This window comes from Bufo gargarizans, chromosome 9, assembly GCF_014858855.1.
Source record: "Bufo gargarizans isolate SCDJY-AF-19 chromosome 9, ASM1485885v1, whole genome shotgun sequence".
Lineage (NCBI taxonomy): Eukaryota > Metazoa > Chordata > Amphibia > Anura > Bufonidae > Bufo > Bufo gargarizans.
Window position 1 is genome coordinate 5,002,060 of NC_058088.1, and position 18,942 is coordinate 5,021,001.

An 18,942-nucleotide genomic window follows, 5' to 3' on the forward strand; every position below is an offset into this window, starting at 1 on the left:
AAGGATACATCCATTGAGGCCATTAGCGAGCGGCAGATCTCCAAGGAGAACTTTGGCAAGAGGGGAACTGCAAATATATAGAAGTACATGACGTGACATCACTATACAGGACATCTGTATGCAGCAGCAGATCACAAAGGAAGATAAAAAATACATAAGACACAATCGGGGAGATTTATCTAAAGGAAAACTGGCCTATTTGCCCATAGCAACCAATCAGATTCCACCTTACATTTTCCAAAGAAGCTGTGAAAAATGAAAGGTGGAATCTGATTGGTTGCTATGGGCAACTAAGCCCGTTCTACTTTACACCAGTTTGATAAATCTCACCCTATAATCTACATGGCTACTAGACGATGGCTTCTGTGGCATGGGCTGTAGGAGGCACATTAAGAGATTTCAATCAGAGTATTGTCAGAGAACCTACTGTTTCTGGCAGAACCTACTGTTTTCGGCGGGCCCAGCCAGCAATCTAATGTGTCTCTAGAGTTCCCAACTCTCCCCTGATGCTTGTCCCGATAGATAAGCCCAGGGGCGGACTGTGAACTTAAAGTGGCCCCTGAAAAAAATTATGAAAGTGGCCCCATGTTGTAGGCGGGTTCAAAGTGACACAAGACAAGGCAACACAAGTAAGCAGGGACAACAGAAGTAGGCGGGGCCTGCAATATCATAGTGCAGCACAAAATACCGCCCCTGCAGAACCAAATACCACAGTGCAGCAAAAAATGCTGCCTCCCTCACCACAGTATTCAACTGTATCACCGTTCTGAGGACAGGAGGGAACATGCGGCCGCTGGCCAGCTACATAAGTACCCGATGCTCTGAGCATTAATAGTGCTGAGAGCATCAGATTCATATGTAGCCAGCCGGCAGCTGTGAGGGGGGCTCGGACGGCCCCCTGGGAATAGACTCACCGGGAAATTTCCCTGTAGGGTGTATGACCAGACATCAGAGGTGTCTGGCACAAGATTTCTCCTCTCTTGCCATTGAAAACATATACAGGCTCGGCCGAACCAAGAGTGTATGGGCTTATGGCCGAGAGCTATTGAACGTGTATGGGCACCACACAACAAGGGGCAACCTAAACCAGTTGTAGGCTGAGCCTCTCGCATGGCTAGAGCATTGTATAGCTGGGGGTCAAAAACCTCCGGCGCTCCAGATGTTGTAAAAACTGCAACTCCCATCATGCACACTTACTAAGCTGTACTTGGAACTGAATAGAATAGAAGAGAATGGAGGAAGCTGGGATTTGTAGTTTCACAACAGTTGTAATGCTGGTATAACCATTGGTTCTGGGCTGGGGCATAGGTTGCACACACTCCTTGTCCATAAAGCAGTTCTCTGATCACAGATAACCCTTTTCAGAAAAAAATCTGCTGCAGTCCGACTCCTGCACCCCCAGCAAACAGCTGATTTTACCGGGGCAGGCTTGCTGCCAGCCAGGCGATTCTTATCCAGCGTCGTAATACAGTATATGGACAGGGTCTGTCTTCATGAGATGACCTGTTTAATACGTACATACTTCTGTCTTAATGGGATCAATTAAGCATGCCATAAAAATATGCTAAAAATGCCCGTATATATTGCAACTTGATAGTCAGGAGACCATGTATCGTGCATGGTGGTCACCTCTGATTGTAGATGTCAGGAGAAAGAAGGATCGGGCAGGTTGGATTTTATGCCCCATTCCATGTGGCTTATACCATTTTTTCATAGGTGTATAGGGGAGTCGGGATGAGGAGTTGTCAGCCAAATCAGAACTCATCTGAGGGGTTCAGTGACGGGCGCGGAGCAATCGCCATTCCCCATCATTGCGCCCGCTACTCACAAACAAATGCGCTTTGTAACGAAGTAATTCATCACAAAGCGAATTTGTTTGTGAAATTCGGCAAAGCAGCCGAATCAAATTTTTTAGAACTTCGCTCATCCTTCATGGGAACCCATGGCTCCCTGCCCTGCTGTTCACCTTCTAGGCCACTATATGAGACAGTGTACAAATGGCGCAGGAACACAGGTGTCTCAGGCCACAGGCTGAAAAAACCTCGTAAGATCCCTCACCGCTTACGTGGCCTCACCTCGTAAGCACCCTGCTCACTATCGTAATTACAGACAATTAGAGGAGGAGGACAGAACGTGGCAGCTATTGATGTCTACCACAGAGGAACACTTTGTGGGGCATGCACTGTCATATTTAGGTCTTCTGGGACGGTATTTTTTTTTATATTTTTTTTGCTGTCCTATGGCCTACCCCATCTACTTGTGTTGGCCTGCCTTCTGTCAGATTGGTCCCACCTACAGCATGGGCCCACTTCTAGTTTTTTTTTCCAGAGCCACTTTAAGTTCGCAATCCGCCCCTGGCTCTCCTTCACTTTGGTAGCCATGTTCTGGAGATAGGAGCAGGTGACAATGACGGCATATCTTAGCGATAGGAAATCAATGTCTAAGATGAGACAACCCCGTTAAGGGTCTGAACTCGGGATTCTCCAAGGTTACTATTTGGTGGGTTGGTCATTGGACACAGCCGATTCTCAAGTATAGCTGTTTCCAGTTTCTCCATTCACAGCTGTACGGCACGTGGAGCATGAGATCCCTATTACTAATACTGGTAGGTATTAAGGGACATTGCGGTATATTGCGCAGGGATGGAAGCCTAATCTGTCAGAACGCTGCCTCCCTGAGTCAGGAAAGGGTACTGCCGCTCGCCTCCTAAGACCTTATTGTAACTGTGAACTGAGGCTAAGCAATGAGAAGGGGCTATATAGAAGGCTACAAGTGCTAAAAGCATAGGTATTACACGTCCACCAAACCTAGCACAAGACGGGTGACTCAGAGCTGAGCTACGCTGTCCATGGCCATGTTTGTGGAAGGATTTACTAGGTGTGGAGGGGATGTTTGTCATGCACCAAAGCATCTACAAGCAGGAGTGGCATCATAAACACTCACATGTGATTGAGCTCTGCTAATATGGCACCTTCATAGCAGAATGACAGCAGTAAATTGTGGGCGTACGTGGGCGAGATTGGACTTGGGATATAAGTTAGCGCATGACGGAAGGGGCAGACGGGTGGGATAAGATGAGGAGTCAGTCAAGACCGTGCACGTAATGAAAGGATAGTTTCAGTGGATGGATTTTGTTCACTGTACATGTATATAAAAGAGGGTATGTAGACTTTTGCAAACATTTTTCACTGCTCTAAGGCTGGAGTCACAAGTCGCCGTTTTTGGTGCAGTTCTCGATGCAATTATTTTATTTTTTGCCAAACCAGGAATGTAGTCAAAGCCAATGTGAAGGACTCCAGGATTTTACTGTTGATGGCCTATTCTAAGGATAAATGTCTGATCGGTGGGGGTCCGAGTCCCGGCACTTCGCCGATCATCTGTTTGAATAGGCCATGGCCTCTTTCTAGTCTGGTGATGTCACATTCTTTGGTTACATGGCCTATTTGCATCTCAGTCCCATTCAAGTGAATGGACCTGGGCTGCAATACCAAGCACAACCACTATACAACGTACGGCGCTGTGCTTGGTGTGCTGAAAGGAGGCTGCAGCGCTGACTGGAGCACCACTGCCCTTTCAAACAGCTGATTGGCGGGGGTGCCGGGTGGCAGACCTCCACCGATCAGATACCGATGACCAAAGGATAGACCACTTTAAGTCCTTCCTTTAAATTTCACAATATCAAACTGCTGGAAAATCCCTTTAAGGTGGTCAATATCAAACTCCTGGAAAATCCCTTTAAGGTGGTCAATATCAAACTCCTGGAAAATTCCTTTAAGGTGGTCATACACCTTCAACAGCTGTTTCACCCAGCTGCACCATACCCATGCACTCTCAGTTTGCCCAAGTGTGCACATATGTTCAATAGGGAGTGAGAACATTGGATAGGGCATATTACAATTTAGCATGCCAGATCCTTCCATCTCATCTATATTTATTGTATGCACTTATATAGCGCTACTATATTCCGCAGCGCTTTACAGACATTATCAGCACGCTGTCCCCAGGCTCACAATCTAAGTTCCCTATCAATATATCCTTGGAGTGTGGGAGGAAACCGGAGTACCCGGAGGAAACTCATGCAAACACGGGGAGAACATACACGGGTCCTAGGATTCGAATCTAGGACCACAGTGCTGCAAGACACCAGTGCTAACCACTGAGCCGCTGTCAGCCGACAGTCGGCCACCCTGGCTGTTATGTGTACGCGCACCTTTAGGCCTCTTTCACACGGGCGTTGCGGGAAAATGTGTGGGTGCGTTACGGGAACACCCGCGATTTTTCTGCACGAGTGCAAAACATTGTCATGCGTTTTGCACTCGCGTGAAAAAAATCGCGCATGTTTGGTACCCAAACTCGAACTTCTTCACAGAAGTTCAGGCTTGGGATCGGTGTTCTGTAGATTGTATTATTTTCCCTTATAACATGGTTATAAGGGAAAATAATAGCATTATGAATACAGAATGCATAGTACAATAGCGCTGGAGGGGTTAAAAAATAATAAAAAATTATTTAACTCACCTTAGTCCACTTGTTCGTGTAGCCGGCATCTCTTCTGTCTCCTTTGCTGAACAGGACCTGGGGTGAGCATTATTTACAGGACCTGTGATGACGTCACTCCGGTCATCACATGTTCCATCACATGATCCATCACCATGGTAAAAGATCATGTGATGGAACATGTGATGACCGGAGTGACGTCATCACAGGTCCTGTTGATGTAATTAATGCTCACCCCAGGTCCTGTTCAGCAAAGGAGACAGAAGGAGATGCCGGGCTATGCGAACTAGTGGACTAAGGTGAGTTAAATTATTTATTTATTTATTTTAACCCCTCCAGCGCTATTTGACTATGCATTCTTGTCACAACCAGACAGCTGAGAAGCTCTGACAGAAGCCTTTCAGAACCTCCTCCTTGAGTTTTCTTTGTTGTAGGGTTCAGTTCCTCATCTCGTTAGCCTCTCTCAGCTGTCATGTAGTTGGACTGATTGCATCCCTTTAAATTCCTCCCCATAATGCATTACTGGGCGGCTTATACTTCTTCCTGGAGTGTGTGTGCATGCTGATCCTATTTCCCAGTCTGCTACTAAGTTAAGTGCTGTACATTTATCTGTTATTTTCTGTTTGCTGGATCCCAGGTGACCCTGACTCCCTCCGTGTCTGGTGTAGGGAGCCGGTGGTCGTGTCCCCTCACTATTGTAGGGTGTTCAGGTGTTATATAGTCGAGGTACGTGGATATGCAACCATCCACCTTTGAAATTTTTGCATAGACTGAGCAGCCAGGGAAAGTGCCAGGTCTTGTGCAGGGGTCTCCCTTTTGGTTCCTTAGCTTTGGATCCAGTGAGTCATATATGCATGTTGCATTGTCTTGTTTCCTGTACAACAGGGTCAGAGAAGGAGACGAATGGAAGACGGCCTTCAATACCCCTGAGGGCCATTTTGAGAATTTGGTTATGCCTTTTGGTTTGATGAATGCCCCAGCCGTTTTTCAGCATTTCGTGAACAGCATTTTTTATCATTTGATGGGAAAATTTGTATTAGTGTATTTGGATGACATTTAGATTTTTTCTCCTGATTTCAAAACTCATAAGGAACATTTACGTCAGGTCTTGCTCATCCTGCGGGAGAAATTTTTTTATGCGAAACTGGAAAAATGTGTGTTTGCGGTTCCAGAAATTCAATTTCTGGGGTTTCTTTTCTCCGCTTCTGGTTTTCGCATGGACCCCGAGAAGGTCCGCGCTGTGCTTGAGTGGGAGCTTCCTGAGAATCAGAAGGCGCTGATGCGTTTTTTGGGCTTTGCCAATTATTACAGGAAGTTTATTTTGAATTATTCCTCTATTGTTAAACCACTCACTGATATGACCAGAAAGGGGGTAGATTTTTCTTCTTGGTCAGTAGAGGCGCGTAAGGCTTTTTCTAATATCAAGGAGAGTTTTGCTTCCGCTCCCATCTTGGTGCAACCTGATATTTCTTTACCCTTCATAGTTGAGGTTGATGCTTCTGAGGTGGGTGTGGGGGCGGTCTTGTCTCAGGGTTCCTCTCCTGCCAAATGGCGACCGTGTGCCTTTTTCTCGAAAAAACTCTCCTCCGCAGAGAGAAATTACGATGTGGGAGATAGGGAATTGTTGGCCATCAAGTTGGCCATTGAGGAATGGCGCCATTGGCTAGAGGGAGCCAGACACCCTATTACCGTATTTACTGACCATAAAAATCTGGCCTACTTGGAGTCAGCCAAGCGTCTGAACCCGAGACAGGCCAGATGGTCTTTGTTCTTTTCTAGGTTTAATTTTGTTGTCACGTTCCACCCTGGGGTTAAGAATGTGAAGGCAGATGCCCTGTCACGTTGTTTTCCGGGAGGCGGGAATTTTGAAGACCCGGGTCCCATTTTGGCTGAAGGTGTGGTGGTCTCTGCTCTTTTTTCTGAATTGGAGGCAGAGGTGCAGGCAGCCCAGTCAGAGGCTCCTGATCTTTGTCCTCCTGGGAGGTTGTTTGTGCCTCTCGCTTTAAGACACAAGATTTTTAAGGAACACCACGATACGGTCCTTGCTGGGCACCCAGGGGCAAGAGCCACACTGGATCTCATCGCTCGGAGATTCTGGTGGCCTGCGCTTCGTAAGTCGGTTGAGGGTTTTGTGGCAGCCTGCGAGACTTGCGCTCGTGCCAAAGTCCCTCATTCACGGCCATCAGGTCCTCTCCTTCCTTTACCCATTCCTTCCCGTCCTTGGACACACCTGTCCATGGACTTCATAACGGACCTGCCTCGTTCCTCGGGGAAGACTGTGATTCTGGTGGTGGTGGACCGTTTTAGCAAAATGGTGCATTTCATCCCTTTTCCTGGTTTGCCCAATGCTAAGACGCTGGCGCAGGCATTTACTGATCACATTGTCAAATTGCACGGTATTCCTTCAGACATAGTCTCTGATAGGGGCACGCAGTTTGTTTCCAGATTCTGGAAGGCTTTCTGTTCTCGCTTGGGGGTTCGGTTGTCATTCTCTTCTGCTTTCCACCCGCAGTCGAATGGCCAGACAGAGCGCGTCAATCAGAATCTGGAGACATATCTGCGCTGTTTTGTGGCGGAGAATCAGGAGGATTGGTGTTCTTTTTTGTCCCTTGCTGAGTTTGCTTTAAATAACCGTCGTCAGGAGTCCTCTGATAAGTCACCATTTTTTGGTGCATATGGGTTTCATCCGCAGTTTGGGACTTTCTCGGGAGAGGGGTCTTCTGGTTTACCTGATGAGGACAGATTCTCCTCATCTTTGTCATCTATTTGGCAAAAGATTCAGGATAATCTAAAGAGCATGAGTGAGAGATATAAGCGTGTGGCAGATAAGAGACGTGTGCTTGGTCCGGACCTGAATGTTGGTGATCTGGTGTGGTTGTCTCCCTAGAATATCAAATTGAAGGTTCCCGCCTGGAAGTTGGGTCCTAGGTTTATTGGGCCTTACAAAATCCTGTCTGTCATCAATCCTGTTGCCTACCGTCTTGATCTTCCTCAGACTTGGAAGATCCATAATGTTTTTCATAAGTCCTTATTGAAACCTTATGTTCAACCCATTGTACCCTCGCCTTTGCCTCCTCCTCCGATTATGGTTGATGGGAATCTTGAATTTCAGGTCTCTAGGATTGTGGATTCTCGTTTGTCCGCGGTTCTCTCCAGTACCTTGTTCATTGGGAGGGTTATGGTCCCGAGGAGAGTATGTGGATCCCAGTGACGGACATTAAGGCCTCTCGTCTCATCAGGGCTTTCCATAGGTCCCATCCTGAGAAGGTGGGCTCTGAGTGTCCGGAGTCCACTCGTAGAGGGAGGGGTCCTGTCACAACCAGACAGCTGAGAAGCTCTGACAGAAGCCTTTCAGAACCTCCTCCTTGAGTTTTCTTTGTTGTGGTGTTCAGTTCCTCATCTCGTTAGCCTCTCGCAGCTGTCATGTAGTTGGACTGATTGCATCCCTTTAAATTCCTCCCCATAATGCATTACTGGGCGGCTTATACTTCTTCCTGGAGTGTGTGTGCATGCTGATCCTATTTCCCAGTCTGCTACTAAGTTAAGTGCTGTACATTTATCTGTTATTTTCTGTTTGCTGGATCCCAGGTGACCCTGACTCCCTCCGTGTCTGGTGTAGGGAGCCGGTGGTCGTGTCCCCTCACTATTGTAGGGTGTTCAGGTGTTATATAGTCGAGGTACGTGGATATGCAACCATCCACCTTTGAAATTTTTGCATAGGCTGAGCAGCCAGGGAAAGTGCCAGGTCTTGTGCAGGGGTCTCCCTTTTGGTTCCTTAGCTTTGGATCCAGTGAGTCATATATGCATGTTGCATTGTCTTGTTTCCTGTACACCGTCCGTGACATTTCTGTATTCAGAATGCTATTATTTTCCCTTATAACCATGTTATAAGGGAAAATAATAATGATTGGGTCTCCATCCCGATCGTCTCCTAGCAACCGTGCGTCAAAATCGCACCGCATCCGCACTTGCTTGCGGATGCTTGCGATTTTCACGCAACCCCATTCACTTCTATGGGACCTGCGTTGCGTGGATTATCGCAACGCACAAAGAGGAGCATGCTGCGATTTTCACGCAACGCATAAGTGATGCGTGAAAATCACCGCTCATGTGAACAGCCCCATAGAAATTAATGGGTCGGTATTCAGTGCGGGTGCAATGCGTTCAACTCACGCATCGCATCCGCGCGGAATACTCGCCCGTGTGAAAAGGTCCTTAAACTTCACATCTAACTCTGGGTCAAAGAACTTCACCAAAAACTGCATTTAAAAAAAATAAAAAAATGATACAAGTTTTCCTACAGCCTTGATTAAAGCTATTCTGCCTTGTTGTGTACACAGCTCCAATGCAGAGCTATATGTCTCCATGTTTACAGACTACAAACAACATTGTGTGTAGTCTGACCTTGCAGTCATGCTACTGTTTCTAGGTCAGGTTGAAGAGAGGGCAGTGGTGGTAGTGGAGTAACACAAGACTGCAGGACTGGGCTACGCACAGGTTTTGTATGTGGTCTGTATCCATGGAAAGACATAGGTCTGCATAGGAGCTGTAGACACAAAACAGGCCTCAAAGAAGTTGTTTGCAGAAAACAGCAGCAGTCTGGAATCTGCAGCGCTGAGTGTTGTCCATGGGCTCCCGGTGTTTAGATTTACTCACCAAATTCGTTCAGTAATGAAGCCAAAAGCTTGTGAAGTTGAACGCTATTAACTCGACCGTCCTGCGAGAGGAGAGGAGGTTTGGGAGAGAAAATTGTTGTATTTAAAGGGGATGTCCATGAGTGGTATATAGGGTTAGCACTGTAATAAATTACATCTGTCATATGCATTACACTGAACTGCGACAGAGGAGCATTGGAGAAAGTGAGACAATAAAGGAGCCTGTCTATACATGAAACTCTTAAGACAAAGCTCATTACATAGAAGTCAATGTAAGGCGCTACATTTTTGCCGCCCACATCTCACCTAATCATGTAGTCATCAAATCAGTATAAAAGCCACAAGGCAAGTCAGAACAGTACCAATTCAAGCCCGTATAGCTAAATAATACTACCTAGAGAGGTCACTGTATAGTAAGCTAAAGTGAAGCTACTTTAAAGGGAACCAGGTCACCAAAAAATCGCTTATTAAGCTGTTCAGAGTACCTTATAGTGCTACATAGTAGTGTCCTATTGCACTTTTTCTTCGTTTTCCAGCATTTAGCCTCATTGAGAAATCGATGTTTTATTCAGCTGCTGCCCCGTGCTTCAAGTCAGGCTTGAAGTCAAGGGGGCATCGGGCTAGGCGTCTCCAATCCTGCTCTCCCCGCCTCCCGCCGCCTTGATTGACACGCTGCATCTCAGTGCCGGGACCGCGCTCTCAGCCCGCATGCGCAGGAGAGGGACTGCTGTAGCGCGATCCCGGCTCCGGCTCGTACACTCAGCCGGCTTCAGTCTCGCTACAGCGCATGCGTCCGCCAGCCTTACATACTCGCGCCCGCGTCCGGCATCTTCTCTACCTGCGCATACAGAGCTGTGATCTCGGGCACGCCGCAGAGGCTAGGCACAGGTAGAGAAGATGTCGGGCGCGAGTATGTAAGGTACTCTGAACAGCTTAATAAGTGATTTTTTGGTGACAGGTTCCCTTTAAAGATGTTGGCTTAACAAGACAACCACTGTAGGTATACATTATTAGGGTATATGGAAATCACAGTATGGAATTAGTTCGTAATCCTGATTATAACAATGTGTCCAGAGTGTCCTAAATTCGCTTTCTAGACACATAAAATGTAAAACTCTGATTCCCTTCAGGCACCACTAGGGGGAGCTTACTGCATACAGTGTTCTAATTCATTTCAATGCACCAACAGTATACAGTAAGTTCCTAAGCTCCCTCTAGTGGTGGCTGAGTGGGGCTTAGCGTAATGGGTTGTGGCCTCCCATGACCCAACAGATTTACTATAATCTAAATAATTTCAATTATAGCACATATCTGGTGCCAATTTATTAAAAGGGTTATCCAGGGCTTTGACTAAATTCTAGCTTTCAGACAACTTGTGAAGGAAGATCGATTTGCTGCTATTTATTATACTGTCACGCCTCCAATTCCGCTATCTGAGCTATGCTCATGTGACCGCCCGACTCTGGCTTCGGGCTCTTCCGCTGATGTTTGGACCGGATCTGCCCCTGTGTCCTTCTGTTGAGCTGCATATACATAATGCAAGTGAACAGGAAGGCATGGGAGCAGGCGTGGTTGACATGTCAGCGGAAGAGCTTGTACGCCAGAGTCAGGAGGTCACATGAGCATAGCCCAGATTGCGGAATCGGTAAGGTAAGAGGGTTATCCCATGATTAATGTAAAAAATGAAAATTATACATCATCTAGTACATGACAGCCTCTTTGTAACAAAGCTAGAACCAGCCCTGTACCTCACATGAATCTAAATTGCTCCAATTGCTCTACTAAATTTATTTCAAGCTGGCAGCTTAGGGGCAGTGTCTTTTCTCAGAAGGCGCGTCCTCTCTGCTGCAGCTAGTGGCAGTTGAAGGATGGAACTGAGCATGTGCGTCCACCTCAGTGAGCAGGACAGAAAAATTAGAAAAAGAACAAACGGCAGGTGGCGCTCTACAGATACATTTCAGTGAATAACTCAGTGGCTATACAATATTTTTAAAGGGCTTCTGTCACCCCCCAAAAGTAATTTTTCTTTTTTGGGCTAATTAAAAGCCTTATACTGCGATTTTTCAATATATAGTGCTCTTACCCTTTTCTGTTGGCTAGTTTCTTAAAAAACCACACTTTTATAATATGTTCATTACCTCGCTACCAGCAAGTAGAGCGGTTACTTGCTGGTAGCCGCCGCATCCTCCTTTCAAAAAAACGCCCCCTCCTCCTGTTGATTGACAGGGCCAGCGATCGCTCTCGTCCTTTGGCTGGCCCTGTCTGCGCTCTAAATCTCGCGCCTGCGCCGTACCTGGTCTACAGTCGGTGCAGGCGCACTGAGAGGAGGACGCTCGCTCGGCCGCTCCTTCCTCAGTGCGCCTGCGCCGGGTGTAGATGCGACGTCATCGGCGCAGGCGCACTGAGGAAGGAGCGGCCGAGCGAGCGTCCTCCTCTCAGTGCGCCTGCGCCGACTGAAGGCCGGTACGGCGCAGGCGCGAGATTTAGAATGCAGACAGGGCCAGCCGGAGGAGGAGAGCACTCGCTGGCCCTGTCAATCAGCAGGAGGATTGAAAGGAGGATGCGACGGCTACCGGCAGGTAACAGCCCTACTTGCTGGTAGAGAGGTAATTTACATATTATAAAAGTGCGGTTTTTGAAGAAACTAGCCAACAGAAAAGGGTAAGAGCACTATATATTGAAAAATCGCAGTATAAGGATTTAAATTAGCCCAAAAAAGAAAAATTACTTTTGGGGGTCGACAGAAGCCCTTTAATTACATGGAATTACAAAAGTATTCAGATCCAGGGGCTGGTTTGAAAATTGTAGACTATTATTTATGGGACAACGCCTTGAATAAATTCACCCCTAAGTGTATTACATGGGATTTTGAGCGATAGATAGATAGATATGAGATAGATAGATATGAGATAGATAGATAGATAGATAGATATGAGATAGATAGATAGATAGATAGATAGATATGAGATAGATAGATAGATATGAGATAGATAGATAGATAGATAGATAGATATGAGATAGATAGATAGATAGATAGATAGATATGAGATAGAGAGAGAGATAGATAGATATGCTCAGAATTTTGGGCTTATTTAAATTAAGATTTTTTTTATTCAAGGCCTGTTCTTATAGTTATCTCATTACTATTACATTATTTTCATTTCTGTCCCCATCCCTGTGTATTTAGTGTAATAGATATCGTACCTCATTTGCAAACTGTAGAAATCGGCTCAAACACTGGTCCTCTGTGGGGAATGCAGAAAGCGCCTGTAACAGAACAACATGGAGCTGTGTACCCAGTAGGCAGGCGTTTGTCAATACAGAACAGGATAGTCAGGATGGCATTGCCGTAATCCCCATGGATTATAATGGGAGATGCATTGATTGATCTTTGTTGACTTTCGTTATGAAATATTAGCATATCTTGCAGTGTCGCCAGCGTAATACTTGAACGGGTTTCAATAATGGCTTAATAACTGCTCGCGTTACGGCAGTATTTCTCTATTCCAATTCTCATGTCATGCTTTCAGGATGTCCTTAGTATGACACTGATGCTATGGGATATCCTCAAATCATGACCTGTTTGGGGTATTTATGGGATTGTTTCATAAAGACAGCCCATCTTAAAAAGAAGATGGCTGAGTTGGCTTCTCTAACTTCTAGTGATCAGCTGTTACCACCGGGGAAGCCGCTACCAGTCACGCACTTCCACTCCAGCGGATAAAGGGGCAGATTTACTAATTCTGTCTAATTTTTAGACAGTCTAAAAATGCACCAGATTTATTACAGTGGCTCCTGCTGGATGGTAAGACTGGTCAATAGACTGTTATCACCCATTAGTTGGTTTACTAATTTTTTGGCAAAAGTTTTGCACGCACTTACAGGTCTTAAGCCTTGCACCTTTCTGCTAGGCCACGGAACTTGTTAGATGAGACGAAAAAAGTGTCTAAGGCCTCCTGCAAAGTGTCTAAGGCCTTCCGCACCTCCAGTATCCGTAGTTTCAGGTGCTGCAGCATATGCTGTGAAGATACGAGATGTGCAGCACCTGAAACTACGGATACTGGAAGCCTGTGCTAGCATTTCTCCTGCGGTGTTGCTATCAGTGTGTGAAGAGTGGGAGAAGAGGGTTGCATTGACAATCCAACACAATGGGCAGCACATTGAACACATTTTATAAGTGGTCAGAAACTTGTAAATAACTCATGAAAGAATAAAGTTACGTTAAAACCAAGCACACCATTGTTTTTCTTGTGAAATTCCCAATAAGTTTGATGCGTCACATGACCCTCTTCCTATTGAAAAAACAAAAGTTGGATTCAAAATGGCCGACCTTAAAATGGCCGCCATGGTCACCACCCATCTTGAAAAGTTTCCCCCCTCACATATACTAATGTGCCACAAACAGGAAGTTAATATCACCAACCATTCCCATTTTATTAAGGTGTATCCATATAAATGGCCCACCCTGTATTACACTGACATAATGCTGTGTGACCCGGAGAGTCCTGGAATTTATTGTATTACACTGACAGCATTAGTTCAGTGTAATTCAGTAGATTCCAGGACTCTCAGGGTCACACAGCATTATAAATCAGTATAATGCTATGTGATCCCATCAGAGGAGTGGAGGCCAGAACGGGAACACACTCACGGACACACGCCGAGAGTTCCTTGCATTTAACTCGCTCGTGTGTGTCTGGCCTAAAACACCTAAAAATGTGGTGCAAGGCATGTACGCCAGATTTTGTGTGCAAATTTTCCTTAATCCTCCCCCATTGTTGCATTACATCTCAGCCATCCAGATGAATGGTCGTAGGTGTAATGAATTAGCCCAGCAGGTCCATCAGGGCAGATACTGCTCTTATAGAACAGTTCTATGTACTTTTTGGCATATAGAGATCTTGGTCCCTCATCCTCCCCTTTATGATGTCCAGGTGCTCTAGTTGGGCAAATGAACTGGCGTTCTCTTATAGCAATTGGTGACATTTTGATAATGTTCAGTCGGCCAGTGTCTGACCAGTGTGAACCCTGTCAAACAGGGCAGTAGTGCAAGGCCGGACCCATGGATGTACTGACTATAGGGGCCAACAGGAGGGGTAGTGACCCAGTGTGGGACTCCATTTTGTTCTAGGGATCTGTGTAGGTCTCATTGTTTGGACCGGTATTGATCAGACACTGGTGGAATGGTCTAGAGATATTCCACTAATTTTTATGATGAGAAAAACTGCCCTAAAAAAAATGCATTCTGTGGACACAAGTGCAACGGCGCCCCCAACTGTACTGGAGCCAAGGCGACTTCCAAGGTCTATAGGTCCAAATATAATTCATATTGTACTAAGCAGGGACGTAAACTAGAACATAGCGTGTAAAATCAGCATCATACATGAAGTAATGAGTATTAGAAACTTACCGGAATATTACTGCAATTTGCTTGATTCTCCATTGGCCTTAAATTAAAAAGCAATCAAATCCATTATTTATCACGGGGTTTCCACACATTGTATTTTTACCAGGGTTCATAGAGGTTCTTCCTGCAAGGTACAGTACCGCCAATGGTGTACATAAAGCAGAGAGGCCCCATAGCAAAACCCAAAACGGGACCCCCATAGTCATGCCATCACATCCCAGTATCCAGGTGCAGAAGAGCCCAGAGCTTGTAACCCACTAACCCCTTTCCACCACTGAGGGAGCATTATCGGCTAGAGCTGGGCTTATTTCTATCATGGGTCCCATAGCACCTGCATAGGCTGCCTTTGTGGTATATACACCCTTGAGTACTACGCTGATAGCTCATCATATCAACATCATCATCTTAAAGACAAAAGAGACTTTTGTAAAAGTTTGATTTGATCAGAGATGACTTCCACCAAAATGAATGCCTTAAAGGAATTGTCCATTTCTGTAAAAATAAACTTTTCAAAGGTCATTAATTAAGGTATTTTAAGTTTTTTTTTTTCCATTTTTGACAATTGCCTTTTTATTGGAAGGCTCCCTGGTCATAGAGAATGTGATCACCGATCAGCCGTACACTGTGGGTGGGCACTGTAGGAGGAGTTTAATTCCTCTGCAGTGCCACCACAGGTGAAAGGAAGCATTGCATGTTGAATTCAGTGGGCTGTCTATGTAAGCCATGGATATGGTTGGTCCTCCTGAAGGAAGGACCCTCTTTGTAGCCACTCCTCACTAATGTAAAAGGGTTACAACTCAGACTTCCCTACTAAGGAATACATTTTAGGACCCAGACAATTTGAATGGACGATAGTTCATTATTAGGGAATCCTCAATTAAAAGGGTTGTCCAACTGTATCAGATACTAATGACCTATCCTGAGGATAGGTCATCAGCATCTGATTGGTGGGGGTCCGACTCCCAGCACCCCCGCTGATCAACTGTTTAAAGATGGCCTCGGCGTTCCGGTGGGTGCTGCAACCTTTTCCTAGGGCAGTGACATCACGTTCATCGGTCACATGGCCCAGACACAGCTCAGTACCATTCAAGTGAAAGGAGCTGAGCTTCAATACCAAGCACAGCCACTAGCCAATGGATGGCGCTGTGCTTGATAAACTGCGAGAAGGCAGGGGCCATCACTGGAGCCCCGTGGCCTCCTCAAAATCAAATCTGGGAATCAGATTCCCACCAAACATTTACTACTAACCTATCCTTAGAATAGGTATTCAGTACTAAACACTTGGAAACCCCTTTAAATCCTTAAGTTACTTATTACTTTTTCACTTTTACCTGGAACTGTTTCCCTTCTCAGTTAGGACCCGAATCAGAAACTCGCCCTCGTCAGACTCCTTCTCTAAAGATGGGATGATTATGTAGCGTCCGCGTGGCAGGCTGGAGCAGAGGACAACTTCCCGGTGATTATCACACGGTCCAGCACTGAGAAGGGGCTGAGAGGAACGGAGGGCGTCTTGGAATAGATACACATGGGTGTCATCTCCCTGATAAAATACACACAGACAAAGCTTCATGTCAGAGGATATCCTGTGGACTACAATATTAAGCTTATTGAACAGCATGGCTTGAAGGGACAAAGTCCATGAGTCTGGCTGACGCATTGGCCGACACTTACACTAACGCTGCCTAATAGGCAGAGAGCGTAAACTAGGCCGCCACAAGATGCGCCAAACTGATCACAGGGGCACAATGTATGATAGATTTGGCACATCTTGTAAGAAGTTGAACGCTTAGGCACACTGGCCTTGTGCCGTATAGTACAGAGACCAGTAACTGGCTGCAGCGGTAATGTGCGGTATACAGCCACTTCAATGCTGCAGTTGTAACGCCCCCGAGTGGCATTACCACTCCTACACCCTGCTTCTATCTGTGAATGCTAATATAATGTTATCTTATGAATTTATTTCTAAGTCCCTAGACACTGTGCATTTATAATAATGTTATATAATTGTTCATGTAATGTGCCTGGTTCACCAGCAGGTGGCAGCAACTATGGCAGAGCTACACTTAGAGAGAATGGAACTCGCCATTCCATTCTCCCCTCCTTTCTTGGTCAGAAGTGGGCCAGTCCTGTTTGCTACCAGAAGGAGGTAGGGAGTTCTGGTGTGTTCTGGTTGAGACTCCATGTTGGAGCTGCCAGGATTCTAACCTATTCCCTGGCATAATCCAGAGTCAAACTACAGAGAGAAGTTGCAGCATCCTGCAGAAGCAGAGATTCCATTTAAGTCTGTTAGTACAGCAGAGCCAAAGAGAAACCGATGTAGCAGAGTTGAGATTGTTTGCCTGCCAGAGTTAATGCTAAAGCCTGCTGGAACCAAGATAAAGTCTGTAAACTGTTTGGAGAAACGTTTATGCAAAGTAAAGCTGCCATTGAACTTCATCACAAGGTCTGGACTCAAATATTTCTTCAAATCCCTCAATTGTTCACCCTATTTTTCTGCTTCACAGCCAACGCCTTGGGTTCCAGCGTGTATCCAGGTAGGAGCACAGTGACACGTACACAAAACATTAAGGGACATTATAGGCCACACTATATCACTCAGCCATTCCTACACCTGGGTACCAACACCATTTCTTAAAGGGACTCTATCCCGTCACAAAACACTTATCTCATCTTAAAGGGACCCCTTGCGGACTGCTGTTGTTGCACAGTCATGTGAACAAAGCCTGGTGATAGGGACCAGACGAGCAGTGCAACACAGGATTACATGGGTGAGTATAGGTTCTTCTTTCACGCAAAACCCCGGCTTTGGGCACGTTTTTCATTATCTCAGACAACCCCTTTAATGATTACAAAGCCATGGACAGCACCATTAGTAGGCAACTAGGCAATTGCCCAGGGTTCATCTTTCCCAGGGGGTCCCCCCAAGGACAGAATTCCCAGGAGCAAACTGAGAGTTGAGCATGTAAACCTTCTTGGCCTTCAACTACCAGAATAAGTAGTGCTATGTGCATGTACTGCATGGCAGTATTATTTAAAGGGCATCTGTCAGCAGATTTGTACCTATGAAACTGGCTGATACTGGGAGTCTTTGGGTTACGGGTGAACTACATAGTATATTCCTTTACCTGAAATATGTGACATGCTACACGGATATGTCCAGTCTTCCGTAACCTCTGATGCTTCTGCATGACGGATACAATAAAGCTGCATGATGTCTGAGGGTCAGGGTGGTCATCATCATCGTTATTCCCCAGAATGAGGGAAAATTGGGGGTTCATCCAGTAATAATCTGTAAAGCAGAGAAAAACCTAGTTTTGGGATTTGCCTATTCCTTCCCTCGGGATGTAACATTTTTTACACCCATCTTATAGGGTTCACAGGTGTTTGCTTTCGAGCATCTACAGTCGGTAAGTGCTCTGACGCAGATTCGTTGCAGTCCATTTGGATTGCAAGAAATGGAACTTGGCAGCTGGATCTTGAAAGCCCCATTAGTGCTTTCTCTATGTGGCCTTAAAGGGGTTGTCAAGCTTTGAAAGACTTTGGAAAGCCACCTCCCTCCCTGGAGGACCTGTGGAGGGAAGCATACTTAGCTGTTTCTCCAGTCAACATCCGGAGTGGACAGGGGTCATGTGTGCTGCTGCAGCGGCGCTGTGTCCTCTAAGTGGCACGTCACTGGGTCACATGCCACTTCACATGCCAAGTCATTGCCTGCAGCGCCACATGTAACACCCATCCATTCTGGCGGGGACTGGAGTGAGGTGGACCAAAGGAGCCAGAACCAAGTGGTGGGGAGCAGGTATGAAAAAGTATGTGTCCCTCTACAGGTCTGGCTGGTAGGGTCTACTGCCCAAAAGAGTTTCAAAGGTGGACAACCCTTTTAAAATATTACTTTTTGAGAGATGCAGTTTTTTCATATATTCATGCTACTTCTTAGAGAACATGGAACATGTACATGGAAGGTACCCGAAATACTGCAATGGATTTTCAGTAACAGATCTCCAAGGAAAGTCAAAAGTGGTCAGATCCTTTCATTGTGGAAATCAGCGGTGGTCTAAAGTTGACCAAACACATCAGAATAATGTCAGCTATCTAATGGATACAAGGTTCGGCAGAAGGAAGCCAGAGAAATAAAGGATCAGGCATGTTGAATTTCAATATTCCTGATCTCGTGTTCTGAAGAAAGATAAGCTGCCTCCAGACATATTCTTTTCCCACTGAGAACAAGAGCACGCTCGGCCGAAATGAAAGGTGTATGGGGGGGTCAGGAGGTATAGCCGAACACTCAGCGACAACTATTGAAGGTGTATGGCCATCTCCTTGCATGCACCTACAACACTGCAGATCACAAGATCTACATTTTGGACCTTTGTGTAGAATACTCTA

The 18,942-nt window shown here is 45.9% G+C and overlaps 1 protein-coding gene across 1 annotated transcript in view; it reads right to left on the minus strand.

The window, feature by feature from the left end:
• Window positions 1-18,942, minus strand: part of LOC122946852 (calpain-1 catalytic subunit-like) — a 62,075-nt gene that overhangs the window by 22,758 nt on the left and 20,375 nt on the right. Inside the window, exons 11-16 of the mRNA XM_044306711.1 lie at window positions 17,685-17,848; window positions 15,891-16,099; window positions 14,563-14,599; window positions 12,357-12,419; window positions 9,154-9,214; window positions 9-67 (exon numbers count right to left, since the gene is read on the minus strand). Coding sequence (XP_044162646.1) covers window positions 9-67; window positions 9,154-9,214; window positions 12,357-12,419; window positions 14,563-14,599; window positions 15,891-16,099; window positions 17,685-17,848 — 593 coding nt within the window. The remainder of the gene's footprint in view (window positions 1-8; window positions 68-9,153; window positions 9,215-12,356; window positions 12,420-14,562; window positions 14,600-15,890; window positions 16,100-17,684; window positions 17,849-18,942) is intronic.